This window comes from Nyctereutes procyonoides, unplaced genomic scaffold (assembly GCF_905146905.1).
Source record: "Nyctereutes procyonoides isolate TBG_1078 unplaced genomic scaffold, NYPRO_anot_genome, whole genome shotgun sequence".
In the NCBI taxonomy this organism is placed as follows: Eukaryota; Metazoa; Chordata; class Mammalia; order Carnivora; family Canidae; genus Nyctereutes; species Nyctereutes procyonoides.
Window position 1 is genome coordinate 60,107,187 of NW_026575126.1, and position 15,718 is coordinate 60,122,904.

Here is a 15,718-nt window from a genome sequence, read left to right on the forward strand (position 1 = left end):
AAAGGAGATTAAGAGATACAAAAAAATTAAAAGCCTCTATTTGATGAAGGATTTCATACAAATGAGAAGTAGGAGAAAATAACTACAATATATATTAATAGTCAAGGGATTAGTAGTAGCTAATAATGCCCCCCTACCAGGTGAAATTTACATAAAGTAAAATGCACACAATTTTAAGTATGAAATTTTGTAAGTTTTGACAAATGTAATGCCCATGTAAACCTCCCAATCAAAACATAAAACATTTCCATCACTCCAGGAACTTCCCTCATTTCCCTTTCCAGTCATTCCCTGTTTCCTCTATCCAAAGAAAACCACTTTTCTCATGCTATCATCAAATACTTTTTTCTTAAAGATTTTATTTATTTATTCATGAGAGACACAGAGAGAGAGAGAGAGAGAGAGACTGAGGGAGAGAGAGAGGCAGAGACACAGGTAGAGGGAGAAGCAGGCTCCACACAGGGAGCCCGATGTGGAACTTGATCCCAGGACTCTGGGATCATGCCCTGGACTGAAGACAGCGCCAAACCGCTCAGCCACCCGGGCTGCCCTATCATCAAATACTTAATGTTATTTCTTTAAATGTCCCAATTCTCTTAACTAGATTGTAAGTTCTTTAAAGGAAGACCTGCCTATTTTTTGTCTATTTTTTTAGTGTGATATATTATACATTTATCATAAAATTTGTCATTTTAATCATTTTAAAATGTACAGTTCAGTGGTATTACATTCATAATGTTGTACAACCATCACCACTATTTATTTCCAAAACTTTTCATCCAAACCGAAATTCTGTAACCATTAAGCAATTACCCATTACCCCCTTGACCCAGATCCCAGTAACCTCTTTGCTACTTTTTATTTTTATGAATTTGTTTATTCTAGATATTTCATATAAATGGAACCATACAATATGTGTGCTTTTGTGTCTGGCTTATTTCTATTAGCATAATGTCTTCAAGGTTCATACATGTTATAGTATACGTCAGAATTTCTTTTCTTTTTAAGGCTGAATAATATTCCTTTTTTAAAAAAGATTTTATTTATTTATTTTTTCATGAGAGACAGAGAGGCAGAGACACAGGCAGAGGGAGAAGCAGGCTCTATGCAGGGAGCGACATGGGACTCGATCCCAGGTCTCCGGGATCACGCCTTGGGCTGAAGGCGGCACCAAACCGCAGAGCCACCCGGGCTGCCCGGCTGAATAATATTCCATTGCATATACGTATCACATTTTATTTATCCGTTCATTTGTAGATGGACACTTAGACTGTTTCCACATTTTGGCTATTGTGAATAATGCTGGTATGAACACTGGTGAACAAGTAACTGTTTGAGTCCTTGTTTTCATATCTTATATGCCTAGGAATAGAATTGCTGGGTCCTATGGTGATCCTATAGGACCTCTGAGAAATTGGCAGATTGGTTTCTACACTAGCCACATCACATTCCATCTTCACTAGCAACATGCAAGGGCTCCAGTATCTCCACATTCTCAACAACACTTATTATTATCTTTCTGATAATAGCCATCCTAGTGCATTGGAAGTGGTGCCTCATTGTGAGTTTTATTTGCATTTCTCTAATAACTAATGTCATTGAGCATTTTTCATGTGCATATTTGTCATTTGCATGTGTTCTTTGAAAAAAATCAAGTGCTTTTTGAATTAGGTTGTTTGTGGTTTTGTCATCTGAGTTGTAGGCATCCTTTATATATTCTGGAAATTAATCTCTCATCAGATATGTGATTTGCAAATATTTTCTCCCATTCTGTGTGTTGTCTTCCCACTCTCTTGATGGTACCCTTTGATACACAAGTTTTTCATTCTGAAGTCCAATTTTTCTATTTTTTTTCTTTTGTTGCCTGTGCTTTGATATAATATTTAAGAAATCATTGCCAAGGTCAAGAAGATTTGTCCCTATATTTTTTTCTAAGAGTTTTATAGTTTTAGTTTTTTTACATTTAGGCCTATTATCCATTTTCAGTGAATTTGCGTTATACACAAATAAGGTGTAAGGGTCAAACTTCATTCTTTTGCATGTGGCTATCCAGTTTTTCTGGCACCATTTCTTGAAGAGACTGTTCTTTCCCCCACTGAGTGATCTTGGCACACTTGTCAAAAATCCATTAACCAAAAAAAAAAAAAAAAAAATCCGTTAACCATACAAGAAGCATGGCCACTGGCCAGTGTTTCAAAACTTACAAAATATGGATCTAATGATTTTTTAAAATTTAAATTCAATTAATTAACAAATAGTGTATTATTAGTTTCAGAAGTAGAGTTCAGTGATTCATCAGTCTTATATAGCACCCAGTGCTCATTACATCCTGTGTCTTCCTTAATGTCCATCACCCAGTTACCCATCTCCCCACCCCTCAGCAACCCTCAGTTTGTTTCCTATGATTAAGAGTCTCTTATGGTTTGTCTCCCTCTCTGGAATCTAATAATTTTTCACAAACTTTTTTTACTCCAAGAAAGTCTTTTGTCATCTACCTTGTTTCTCACTGGCTTCATTTAATTTACATAGAGATATTTACCTCTATTCATTAACAATATAAAAACAAAACAACCTTGAATACATCCTGTGAAAACAACCTTGTTAACAACACCATTGTCCAAATCTTTTTTTTTTTTTTTTTTTTTTTTTAGTTATAAAATTTAATTGTAAAGATCAAGCAGTGGTTATTGGTCAAACCAATCCACATTAATAGCTTTGAAGTATGCAGACACTAGTTCTTAAATAAAGGTGACAAATATCAAACAGATTCTTCTAACACTGTTCAAGATCTAAATAAATGTGATTCTGGACATAATTCAATCCACAAGGCTAACTGAATGATAGTGCAGTCATTAATAATTAAACCAAAGGCATAATTTTCCAAATCACTTTTTAGTTAAACAATAAATTCTAGTTTTAAAGTCTAAAGCTACAAAAAAATTCAAAGAAATCTAACTATTTTTCTACCTGAGATCAAAACAAGTTTCTTTTATCCTATCTAAACATAATTCTTAAAAAAAAAACAAACATAATTCTTGGCTTTGAGGTAAATCTGAATTCACGTGATATACTTTGTCAAACTTTTCCAAAAAAATTTAAGCCCTGCTTTAGAGAGAAATTCTCATGTTACACATACATATTTACATATTTTTTTTCTTCAAAGACTAATGACAAATTTATGAGGTTAACAAGCATGTAATGGGACCATGATACTAATAATGTGAAAATAAAAAGCCATTCATTTATACAAAGTGTTCTTGTAAGGTGCAATATGAAATGGGATCACTATGTACATACACAAATCACCAAAAGTTCAGCAACTAAGCTCACTTTGAAAAAATTCTATTTTTTTGGAGCAAAGGTTACCAAGTTGTGATGTATAACAAAAATATTGTGTATAAAAGCTCCGTTACCAAGGATTAGCCTAAACTGGCAATAATTGCAGCTTAAATTAAAAATTAAACCCAGCTAGATCTTTACTGTGGCTATGCAATTTTTGCTTTGTGGCATGCACGTTTTACTGAGGTAACAACGTCTTATCTCTTGCCTCTCCTCCTTATGCTCCCCTTGCCCCCAGTTTCCTTCTTCATGGCTGTCTTTGGCAATGCTTCCAAATCTTGAAAGCAAAAGAACCTGCTAAAGTAAATGAGAAGGATGAAAAATAACACGATATAAGATGTATAAAAACCAATCTAAAACTACGAATCAAGGGAAAAAAAATATACAAGGACAGCCGAGCAGTAGTATACCCTCAAAGGAAAGAGAACATTAAAAAAAAAAAAAAATAGGGGATCTGTACTCCTGGCCCTTCTTGCACATTATCTCCTGATTTAGAAGAGCATGGAACCAAAACGTCAAACTCTGAAAAGGTAATGGCTTTGAAGGAGGAGCTAGAGAAGTGAATACATGATAAAGAAGTACAGCAGCAGCTTTAGCTGTCAATGAGTTTCTTTGCTCTGGCATTGGCAATATCAATACGATCTTTGTTGGTGTCAGCCTTTTCTGTGATCCGGTCTATTTTTCGATTTTGAGCCTCGATCTCATTGCCCATTTCCAGGGCCATGTTTTTTAGGTTTCCTAGGATACTGCCCACTTGAGTCAGGTTCTCTTCCATCTCATCTTCTCTAGCATCATTAGTTATACGTTTAATGTATCCACCGCTAGCTGCTCCAGTGGCTGGTTGTTGAGGCTGCCCATTTGTCACTCGGCCCGGCTGCTTAGATACTACATTACTAGGAGAGTTGTCTTCACCATCTCCCCATGTTGCCTTGTAGGCCTTACCGGACTCAAAGTTCTTTGTCCTATTACATGGACAGACACAAAGGCCACAGCACTTGTTGAGTTCCGTTAAAGTCTTCTCTGCCTCTCTCATGTCTTTATTTATTTGGTCCATGCCTTCTTCTATGCGGTTTAGTTGCTCCCCTTGTTCATCCAGCATAGTGATAGTCTTGATTCCTGCATCCTGAGACTCAATGGCTAAACCCAGGATTCTCCTTGTACTTTCCAGAGACTCATCAGTAACCTGGTGGGCTCTCAGCTGAATTTCTTCTGGTGACAGATTATCCATGATGAATTAAAACTTTTGATAAGCAAAGACACTGAAACGTGGATATTCAAGCAGTTCCGGCCACTCCTCTCGCACAGCAGCGGCTCGGGCACCCCCCAGCCCGGCTGTCCAAATCTTTTTGATTGTGCACTTCTATCAGGAAGAACTTTTGAGCCTGCACCTTTGATACCTATGTATCTATTTACTTGTAAAGTTTTTACAATTTTGTTCTACTAATGCATTCTTTATTATATAAATCATGCAAAAAATAGATAATTGAAGTGTGAAAAAAATCAATTGACCTTAGATGTGAGGGTTTATTTCTAAGTTCTCTGTTTTACTCTATTGGTCTATATGTCCATTCTTATGCTAATACCACAGTCTCCATTACTGTAGTGTTATAGGAAGTTCAAAATCAGGGAGTGTGAGTCTTCAAACTTTCCTCTTTTTCAAGATTGTTTTGGTTTTTTGGGGTCCCTTTCAATTCCATATAAATTTGAGGGTTGGCCTTTCCACTTCTGGAAAAAAAACAAAAACAAAAACACCACTGGGATTCGATAGAGATTGCACTGAACCTAGAGATCTCTTTAATTAGTATTATCATCTTAACTATGTTAGGTATTCCAATCTAAGACACAGGATGCCTTTCTGTTTCTTTAATTTCTTTAAAGGTCTTCTTTAATTTCTTTCACCAATGTTTTGTAGTTTTAAGTGTACAAGCCTTATACCTCATTGATTAAACTTATTTCTAAGAGTTTTATTCTTTTTTAAAAATGTTTTAAAAAGATTTTATTTATATTTATTCATGAGAGACACAGAGAGAGGCAGAGACACAGGCAGAGGGAGGAGAAGCAGGCTCCTGCATGGAACTCTGGACAACGGACAACATCCCGACCCAAAGGCAGACGCTCAACTGCTGAGCCACCCAGGTGTCCTGAGTTTTATTCTTTTTGATGCTATTGTAAATGGCATTTTTTTTTTACTTCCTTTCCTGATGGTTCATTCCAAATAGCAAACTTTTATTAAAGTTTGCCATGTACCAAACATGGTGCTATGGCGTTTATTATTTCATTTAAATCTCAAAAACTACACAAAAAACGTACTACTTATTATTACCACTCCACTTAATAGATGAAGAAAATGAAAGTGCTTTACAAAAGTTACACATCTAATAAATGGTGGAGCAAATATTTAAACTGAGGTAGTCTAAATCTAGATCTGTCCCTTTAACTCTTGAAGTAAACTGTGTCTAGGATAATGTCTTGAATATATTATATAAACTTTACTGATATCTTTCCAAGATATATATATATATATTTTAAAGATTTTATTTATTCATCCATAGACACACATTCATAGAGAGAGAGGCAGAGACACAGGCAGAGGGAGAGGGAGAAGCAGGCTCCATGCAGGGAGCCGGACGTGGGACCCGATCCCAGGTCTCCAGGATCACACTCCAGGCGGCGCCAAACCGCTGCACTACCAGGGCTGCCCCTTTCCAAGATATATATTTAAAAAGCTATCTGCCAAATATTTGCATAAATAGAGGATACAATTTTGTATAAAATTATATATATTTTATGTAATTATATATATGTGTGTGTATGTGTGTGTGTATATGTATATATATATATATCTTTTTTTTTTTTTTTTTTTTTTACTATATACATATATAGTAAAAATAGGTAGTAAAGAGTCTGGAAGAGCACACAATACCAGTCATTAACTTTAGGGGGGCAAGTGACAGTAGTAATTTTGCTTTGTCCAAAAAGGATTTTAGTTATTCTTAATGTAATTTGAAAACACCTTCTTTTTCATCAATTGCTTCAATTATCATCTATACACTGATTACTTAAAAATTCCTGTCTCTAGGCCTTACACTGAAGTCAAGTTTAAGGTCCATTTTCTCAAATGTCTTTTTTTTTTAATTTTTAGTTTTTAGATTTATTTTAGACAGAGGGAGAGACCGTGTGTGGAGGGGAGGGGCAGAGGGAGAGAGAGAATGAGTCCCAAGCAGACTCTCAGCTCAGTGCAAAGCCCAATGTGGAGCTTGATCCTACAACCCCTAGATCATGATGTGAACTAAAACCAAGAGTGCAATATCCAACCAACTGCACTACCCAAGAACCCTTCAAATGTCTTTTTTTTTTAAATTTTATTTATTTATGATAGTCACACAGAGAGAGAAATAGAGAGAGGCAGAGACACAGGCAGAGGGAGAAGCAGGCTCCATGCACCGGGAGCCTGACGTGGGATTCGATCCCGGGTCTCCAGGATCGCGCCCTGGGCCAAAGGCAGGCGCTAAACTGCTGCACCACCCAGGGATCCCATGTCTTTTTAATTTAATTTTCATTTTTATTTTTTTTTTTAGATTTTATTTATTTATTCATGATAGACATAGAGAGAGAGAGACAGAGAGGCAGAGACACAGGCAGAGGGAGAAGCAGGCTCCATGCCAGGAGCCCGACGTGGGACTCGATCCCAGGACTCCAGGATCACACCCTAGGCCAAAGGCAGGCACTAAACCACTGAGCCACCCAGGGATCCCAATTTTCATTTTTAAAAATTATTTATTTATTTATTTATTAATTAAATTCTTTATTAAAGAATAAAATTCTTTATTATTATTTATTCTGCTTCTCACAGAAAGAGAAGCAGAGACATAGGCAGAGGGAGATGCGGGCTCTCTGCAGGGAACCTGATATGGGACTCAATCCTAGGACCCCAGGATCATGACCTGAACCAAAGGCAGATGCTCAACCTTGAGCCACCTAGGCACCCCTCAAATGTCTTTTTTAAAGCTTCATTCATTGGCAACACCTGGGTGACACAGCTGGTTAAGCATCTGACTGGTGATTTCTGCTCAGGTCATGATCTAATGGGTTTTGGGATGGAGCCCCATGTTGGGAGTGCTCAGTGGGAGTTTGCTTGAGGTTCTCTCTTTCCCTCTCCCTTTGCCCCTCCCCCAACTCATGTGCATGTGCATGCACACACACACACACACTCTCTCTCTCTCTAAAGTAAATAAATAAATCTTTAAAAAAATTTTTTAAGTTCCATTAATTCAACAAACATTTGTTGAGTGCCCCCTGTGTACCATGAACTGTTCTAAGTTCTGGGGATCTAATGGTGTGGACACATCTCTGGCTTCAAGAGTCCATACTGTCTATTCTTAGTATCCTACAGGCATCTCAGTGTATTCATACTGAGCTCGTAGAATGACATCACTGAAAAGGGCAGTGTAGAGACCTCTAGCAGCCCATCCTCCCCAGAACTATCAAAAAAAAAAAAAAAAAAACAGAAAAAACCTGTCAGAATTAACATATCAGAATTCTGGAAGATAGTCAAAGATTTATAGCAACATGTGAGTGCTTAACCAACAGAAAGATCACAGAAACCGAGTAGGAGAGCTTTGTGGTATTTTATTTTTTTTTTAATTTTTTTTTTTATTTATTTACGATAGTCATACAGAGAGAGAGAGAGGCAGAGACACAGGCAGAGGGAGAAGCAGGCTCCATGCACCGGGAGCCTGATGTGGGATTCGATCCCGGGTCTCCAGGATCGCGCCCTGGGCCAAAGGCAGGCGCCAAACCGCTGCGCCACCCAGGGATCCCGCTTTGTGGTATTTTAATGTTAACTTTACTCCATCTCCATCCTGGCACAGTGACAGTCTTGATGACTGTTTCCAGTGTGGGTACCTGGTCCCAAAGGGAAGAAGACAATAGACCTTTTCTCAAGGAATTATATTAATCTGTTTAGATCTGCTATGGGTTTCCTGAAGGACTTATTTTGTCTAATTTGGAATACCCTTAGGGCAGAGAAACAGCTACATGGAGGAGCTTGCCAGAAAACATTAAAATCTAAAGGAACAAGCCAGTGCCATCTGGGGCAAAAGACAATAGATGAGGCAAACAAGAGATATACCAAAAGCCAGGAAGAAAAAAAATGGGAAATGAGAATCTTTGGAAAATAGGGCTTTGAAAAGCTCTCTGGGCAGAATACATGCTCAGAAAATACAGGAGAAGATCACAGGTTTCATTTCTGGCTGGTCTTTAGGTTCAGCACAAGCAAAATGATCTCTGGATTCAATGCAATCCCTACCAAATCCCAATGGCATTCTTTAAAGAAACAGGAAACTTAAAATTCATATGGAATCTCAGTGGACCCCAAACAGCCAACACTGTCTTGAAAAGAACAAAGTTGAAGGATTCACTTCCCTGGTTTCAAAACACACGATAAAGCTACAGTCATAAAACAGTGTGGTACAGATATAAGGACAGACACATAAATTAAATCATAAAGAATCCAGAAATAAATCCTTACATACATGCTCAATTGATTTGCAGCAAGGGAGCCAAGACCATTCAATGGAGAAAGGACCATTTTTGATAAATGGGAGAGGAAAACTAGATCTCCACATGCAAAAGAATGAAGTTGGACCCTTATTTTATACCATGCACAAAAATGAACTCAAATGGAGCATCTGAGTGACTTAGTTGGTTGAGCATCTGACTCTTGATTTTGGCTCATTTCATGATCTCAAGGTCGTGGGATCAAGCCCAGTGTTGGGCTCCATGCTCAACATGGAGTCTGTTCAAGATTCTCTCTCTCCCTCTCCCTCTTCACCTCCCCCTGCTTGTGCTCTCTCTAACTAAATAAATAAAATCTTTAAAAAATTAACTCAGAAAGGGATCCCTGGGTGGCGCAGCAGTTTAGCGCCTGCCTTTGGCCCAGGGCGCGATCCTGGAGGCCCAGGGCGCGATCCTGGATACCCAGGATGGAATCCCGCGTCAGGCTCCCAGTGCATGGAGCCTGCTTCTCCCTCTGCCTATGTCTCTGCCTCTCTCTCTCTCTCTCTCTGTGTGTGTGACTATCATAAAAAAAAAAAAAATTAACTCAGATGGATCAAAGATCTAAACTTAAGTGCTAAAACTATAAAAATCTTAGGAGAAAACATAGGGCAAATCTTTGAAATATTGTATTTGTCAATGATTTCTTGGATGTGACACCAACAGCACAAGCAACAAAAATTAAGTTGGATTTCATAAAAAATTAAAAGTTTTGTGTATTCAAGAATACTACCAAGAGAGTGAGAAAAAAAAACCCATAGAAGAAAATATTTGCAAATCATGTATCTGATGAAGGGTTAATATAGAATACATAAAGAACTCCTAACCAGTCAACAACAGCAAAAAGCAACACAACTTTTAAAATGGCCAAAGGACTTGAACAGATGTTTCTCCAAAGTAGATATACAAATGCCTGATAAATACATGAAAAGATGCTGAGCATCATTAGTCATTAGGGAAATGCAAATCAAAATCACAATGACATGATACTTCAAATCCACTAGGAAGGCCATAATAATAGTAATAAAGAAAGGACAATAGAACATGTTGGTGAGGATGTGGAGAAACTGGAATCCTTGTACATGGCTAGTGGGAATGTACAATGGTGAAGCCACTGAGGCAGGTACTCAATAAACTAAACATAGAACTATCATATAACCCAGGAATTCCACTTCTAAGCAGACACCTCCCAAAATTGAAAACAGGTGTTCAAATAAAAACCTATACACTAATGTTCACAGTATCTCTATTCATAATAGCCAAAAGGTGAAAATAACCCAAATGTCTATCAACAGATGAATGGATAAACAAAATGTGAGGGGAATGTGTGTGTGTGTAACAGAATATTATTCAGCCTTTAAAAGGAAAGAAATTCTGACACATGCCACAACATAGATGCATGCTGAGGATATTATGCTAAGTGAAATGAGCCAGTCACAAAAAGACAAACACTGTATGATTCCCTTATATGAGGTACTAGAATAGTCAAATTCAGACAGAAAGTAGAATGGTGATTTCCAGGTGCTGGTGGGAAAGGGGATTGGGGAATCATTATTTAATGGGTACAGAGTTTCAGTTTAGGGAAATGGAAAAAGTTCTGGAGGCAGATGGTGATGATGGTTACATAGTGTGAATGTATGTAATGCCACTGAACTGTACACTTTTTTTCTTTTTAATTTGAATTCAACTAATTAACATATAGCTGAACTGTACATTTAAAGATGGATAAAATGATAAACTTTATGTTATGTATACTTTACCACAATGAAAAAGATGGAGAAAAAAAAGAATGAAGTACTGACACCCGCTACAACATGGATGAACCCTGAAATCATTATGCTCAGTGAAAGAGGCCAGACAAAAAAGGTCCCATATTCTATGATTCCATTTATATGAAATATCCAAAATAGGCAAACCAACAGAGACAGAAAAACAGACACGTGGTTGCCAGGGGCTGGGCAGAAGTGGTCTAGGGAACAACAACAGATTATGGATTTGGGATTTCCTTCGGGGTGATGAAAATATGTTGGAACTAGTCAGAGGTAATGATTGCACAACATTGTAAATGTACTTAATGCCTCTAAAGTGTACTCTTTGAAACGGTAAATTGTGTGTTATATGTATTTGACACATTTTTTTTTAAAAACTGAGCTTATTACTTTTGCTTAGTATAGACTCTCCTGCTGTATCTTCATCCTTGGTAACGGTATCATCATCCACCCAGTCTTCCAAGCAAGAAGGGTCTGAGTCAGCCTTGACTCCACCTTCCCCTCACCCCCCACATACCATCCATCATCAAAACTGGAATCCCTTCCCTCCTTTCTACGGCCTTTGATTACTTCAGAATCTCATTATCTCACATTGGGACCAAGGCAACTCTCTCCTCACCTTTCTCACTGCCTCCAATTTCTCCTCCCTTCAATCTGTCACCCACATTGGGTGTGGGTTAGCTTCCTAAAAGAGCAATCACAAGATTCTGCTGCTCTGTTAAAGACCTCTGCTGACTGCAGGAGTAAGTTCTAATTCCTGATGCATATAAGATCCTTCACTACCTAGCCTCAACCCTGTTTTCCAGCATCACCTTCCACTTTTCACTCCAGGCATTCCACTCCACCGTACTTTTGCTGGTACCATTCTCTTGCTGGTACACAACCTCTTTAATGTTCTTCCCCACTCTCAGAATGGAGTCCCCACCCTCATCAAGTCTCCACAACACTCCACCCATTACAGTACCCAGCATCCCGCATTCCAACTTTCTTGTAGAAATTCTATCTCCTTTGGATTGCAAATTCCTGAAAGCAAAGTCTGTTTCACATCCTCCTCTTGTCTATAACCTCAACACTCACCTGGTGGCTGCCACATCATAGGCAAAATTCTGGAGAGTTCCCTTTCTCAGTCTCCTTAGTAACTGTTTCAAATCTTTCCCACGCTCCTCAAATCCTTTACCCAACCTCTGAAACTTCCATCTGAGCTGTCACCAAAAGACCTCACCAGAAAGAGGCCATCAACCATGAAATCCTTGAACATCCTGCCCCTGCCACACACCCTCATGCCCCATATATATACTTGCCTACATACCCATTCAAACGTTCCTCCTTAAAAAAAAAAAAAAACAAAACAAAAAAAAACGTTCCTCCTTGCCTCTGTTCACAGAGGAACATGCATGTGTCCCTCCTCCAGCCCAAGGTCAATCATCTCACTGTGCTCCAGATGCCCTTTCAACTCCTCACTGCTTCCTCAATCATCCTTTTCCACCTGTATTCATTCAACAAAATTTACAGAGCAACTCTATGTGCCCAGATGCTAGGATTATAGTGGGGGGAACAAATTACATAATGCTCCAGACCTCATAAAGCCTCCACTGTAGTGAGAAAGCTAAATAATTAACAAGTAATTTTGAAATGGATACAGAGGGAAAGGAATATGAAGATAAAGGGACAGGCCACTTTATTTATATTTTTTTAAGGATTTCATTTTTATTTATTTGTGAGAGACACAGAGAGAGGCAGAGACACAGGCAGAGGGAGAAGCAGACTCCATGCAGGGAGCACAACGTGGGACTCGATCATGGTCCCTGGGCAGGCCCTGGGGCTGAAGGCAGCGCTAAACTGCTGAGCCACCTGGGTTGCCCAACAGGTCACTTTAAATAAGGAGGTCAGAGGGATGCCTGGGTGGCTCAGCAGTTGAGCGTCTGCCTTAGGCTCAGGGTGTGATCCCAGATCTGAGGATTGAGTCCCTGAGGATTGAGTCTCTCATTGGGCTCCCTGCAGGGAGCTGCTTCTCCCACTGCCTGTCTCTGCCACTCTTTTTCTGTGTCTCATGAATAAATAAATAAAATCTTTTAAAAAAATAAGTAAATAAGGTGGTCAGAGAGGTGTTTCATTATTTTGGGGGGAGGGTAGTTGTTTTGTGTGTGAAGGTGACTTTTGAGCTGATACCTGAAGTTTTCTGTGTCTGGGGGATGAGCATCCTAGGTAGAAGGAACAGCAGTGCAAAGATCAAGAGAAGAAAGGACTGGCTTGTAGGGAGTCTGGGTGACCAGAATGTGAATGAGGAGAGGGTGGTGTGGAAAGAGGCTGGGGAGCTACTCCAGGGCTGGGGCCTTGTAAACCATTGTAAAGAGATTGGAGTTCATTATTAAAGGGAATGAAAAGCCAATGGAGATTTTTAAGGAGAATGATGATATGATAATATACACATTTTTAAGTGATCACTCTGGCTACTAGAAGGAAAACAGGCCAAAAGGAGGCAATAATGGAAAAGAGGAAATTAGGAACAATTCCCAAGGTTCAAGGAAGATCTGATGGGCTAGTCCCAAGCTCATCACAAGGGGGTGGAGAAAAGTGATTAAATTGAAGATACCAGAGGCAATAGGACTTAGTGATGGAGGGAAAGAAAGAAATCAAGGACTCTTCTCTACTGGTTCCCTTTCCCTCATCCAAAACACACTCATACACATGGTTTTAACTATCCTCTGATGACTAATTCTCATGGACCCAAAATCCCAAGAGCAAATGTTTTGGCTAATGTATCTAACATCCAACTACAGCATATCTGAAAGGACTCATAATGAGCCCATGTTCTATCCGTAGCTGCTCCCGTCCACCCCACTCTTCCCTGTCTTGGTTAACATCACCACCTGTACCCTTGGAATCATCCTTGCCTCTTCCTGACTCCTAAACCATCATATCCAATCAGTCTGAAACTTTACTGCCCTACAGATATTTCTCAAATCTACTCTTCTCTCTGCCTTTCCACTGCTACTGCCTTTGTGCAAATCTTCAAGTCTCTTGCCTGGACTATTGAAACCATTTCTAGACTTGTTCCCCAGAATTCCTTCTCTCAAATGCAGAATAATCACTCTGAAATACCAGTCTGGTCATTCATCTCTCACTGCTTTTGTGGTAAAATTGAAGCTTCTTGGTTTGTCCTATAAGGCCCTTGGCAGTCATATTCCTGCTGACCTCTGCAGTGCCATCCTCTACCGCTCTAACCCCTCTTTCTTTTTTCTTTTTTCTTTTCTTTTTTTTCTCTTCTCTTCTCTTCTCTTCTCTTCTCTTCTCTTCTCTTCTCTTCTCTTCTCTTTCTCTCTCTCTCTCTCTTTCTTTTTCTTTCTTTCAGAGAGATGCAGAGACACAGGCAGAGGGAGAAGCAAGCTCCATGCAGGGAGCCTGACATGGGACTCGATCTTGGGTCTCCAGGATCAGGGCCTGGGCTGAAGGCAGCACTAAACTGCTGAGCCACCCAGGTGTCCCCCCCTTGTACTTTAAACTCCAGTGAAAACTGAACACTGATGGTTCCCTAGACATAAGTTGCTAATTCAAATATTTATGCCTGTGTTCAAGCTGTTTCTTTCACGTGGGTCACTCCCCATTCTCATCTGCCTGAAAAACCCATACTCATCATTTACATGTTGAATTTATATTTCTAGTCTAGACCTCTCTCTCAAACCCCACATTCATATATTTCACTGCCTACTCGACATCTCCACTTGCATGTCAAATGGGTTTCAGAAACTTAACATATCCAAAACTGAATACTTGATCTTTCCCTTTGTAACTTGCCTTACCTTCAGCTTTCTTATCTCAGTTGAAGATAACTCCATTTTTCTTTTCAGTGGCTCAGGCCAAAACATTTGAGATCATTTTTACACCTTTCTTCCTCTCTCATGCCACTTCTAGTTCTATGGCTCTACCCTGAACACATATTCAGAATCCAACCACTTCTTTACCATCTCCATTACTACTATGTTGGTCGAAGCTCCCATCACCTCATGCCTGACGTACTATACTCTCTGCTTCTATCCTTGTCCCCACCCTACAGTGTGTTCTAAATATAACATCAAGAATAATCTTTTTGCTTTTAAAGTAGGCTCCATGCTGGGCATGGAGCCTAATTCAGGGCCTGAACTCACAACCCTGAGATCAAGGCCTGAGTTGAGATCAAGAGTCGGATGTTTAATCGACTGAGCTACCCAAGCGCCCCCAGAAAAATCTTTTTTTTTTTTTTTTCAGAAAAATCTTTAAAAAAAAATTTTTTTTTAAAGAAAGATCATGATACTCTTCTGCTTAAAACCATGCAATGACTTCTCATTTTACCTGGAGGAAAACCAAAGTTGTCTCAGTGGCCTAAAGGCTTGTATTGTCTCTCTGACCCCTCTCCTACTATCCTTCCCCTCTCTCAGTCCACTGGTCTCCTTGCTGCTCTTCAGATATGACCTGAGAGCCTTGTGCTGGCTACTCTCACTATCTGGAAGGCTTTTCCTTAGCTATTTCCTAACTAAATCACTTTTGCCAAGTCTTTGCTTAAAAATCACCTTGACAAGGTCTACCTGACCCCCTTACTTAAAATTGCTATTCACATCATCCTCTACCATAGACACTCCTTATCCCCCTTACCCTATTTTGTTTTTTACTTTTCCATGGGTCCTATATAACTTGCAACATACTATATAACTTATTATGTGTACTAGTTATTGACTCACTAAGACATAAGCTTCATGAGGACAGGAATCTTTGTTTTGTCACTAATATAACCTAAGAACCCAGAAGAGTGTCTTGCACATAGCAGGCACTTAACACAAGTTTGTTATCTAAATGCATTCTTCAAAACTTATCTCAGATATTAGGTTCTTCACAAAATTTTCCCTAGCTTTGAACAAACCCTACTCTCCCTCAAACAGATGAAATTAACTCCTCCCTTCATTGTCCTACTTTTGTACCTTGTACCACTGTTGCATTTTCCAGATAATATGATAGTGTGCATGTCTAGATTATGAGGGCAAGGTTTGGGATCTGTGCTATTAATTTCTATATTCTTGTGC

General features: G+C 39.1%; 1 protein-coding gene across 1 annotated transcript; it reads right to left on the reverse strand.

Moving 5' to 3' along the window:
- Positions 1-2,873: 2,873 nt before the first annotated feature.
- Positions 2,874-4,685, reverse strand: LOC129519116 (synaptosomal-associated protein 23). The gene has a single exon (XM_055339309.1). It carries the CDS (start codon positions 4,565-4,567, stop codon positions 3,932-3,934), a length of 636 nt encoding a protein of 211 aa, XP_055195284.1. The 5' UTR covers positions 4,568-4,685; the 3' UTR covers positions 2,874-3,931.
- Between the last annotated feature and the right edge of the window lie 11,033 nt (positions 4,686-15,718).

What these genes read in the sequence shown, in the direction of transcription:
- LOC129519116 (XM_055339309.1), bottom strand. Translation starts at nt 4,567, where the DNA reads ATGGATAATCTGTCACCAGAAGAAATTCAGCTGAGAGCCCACCAGGTT.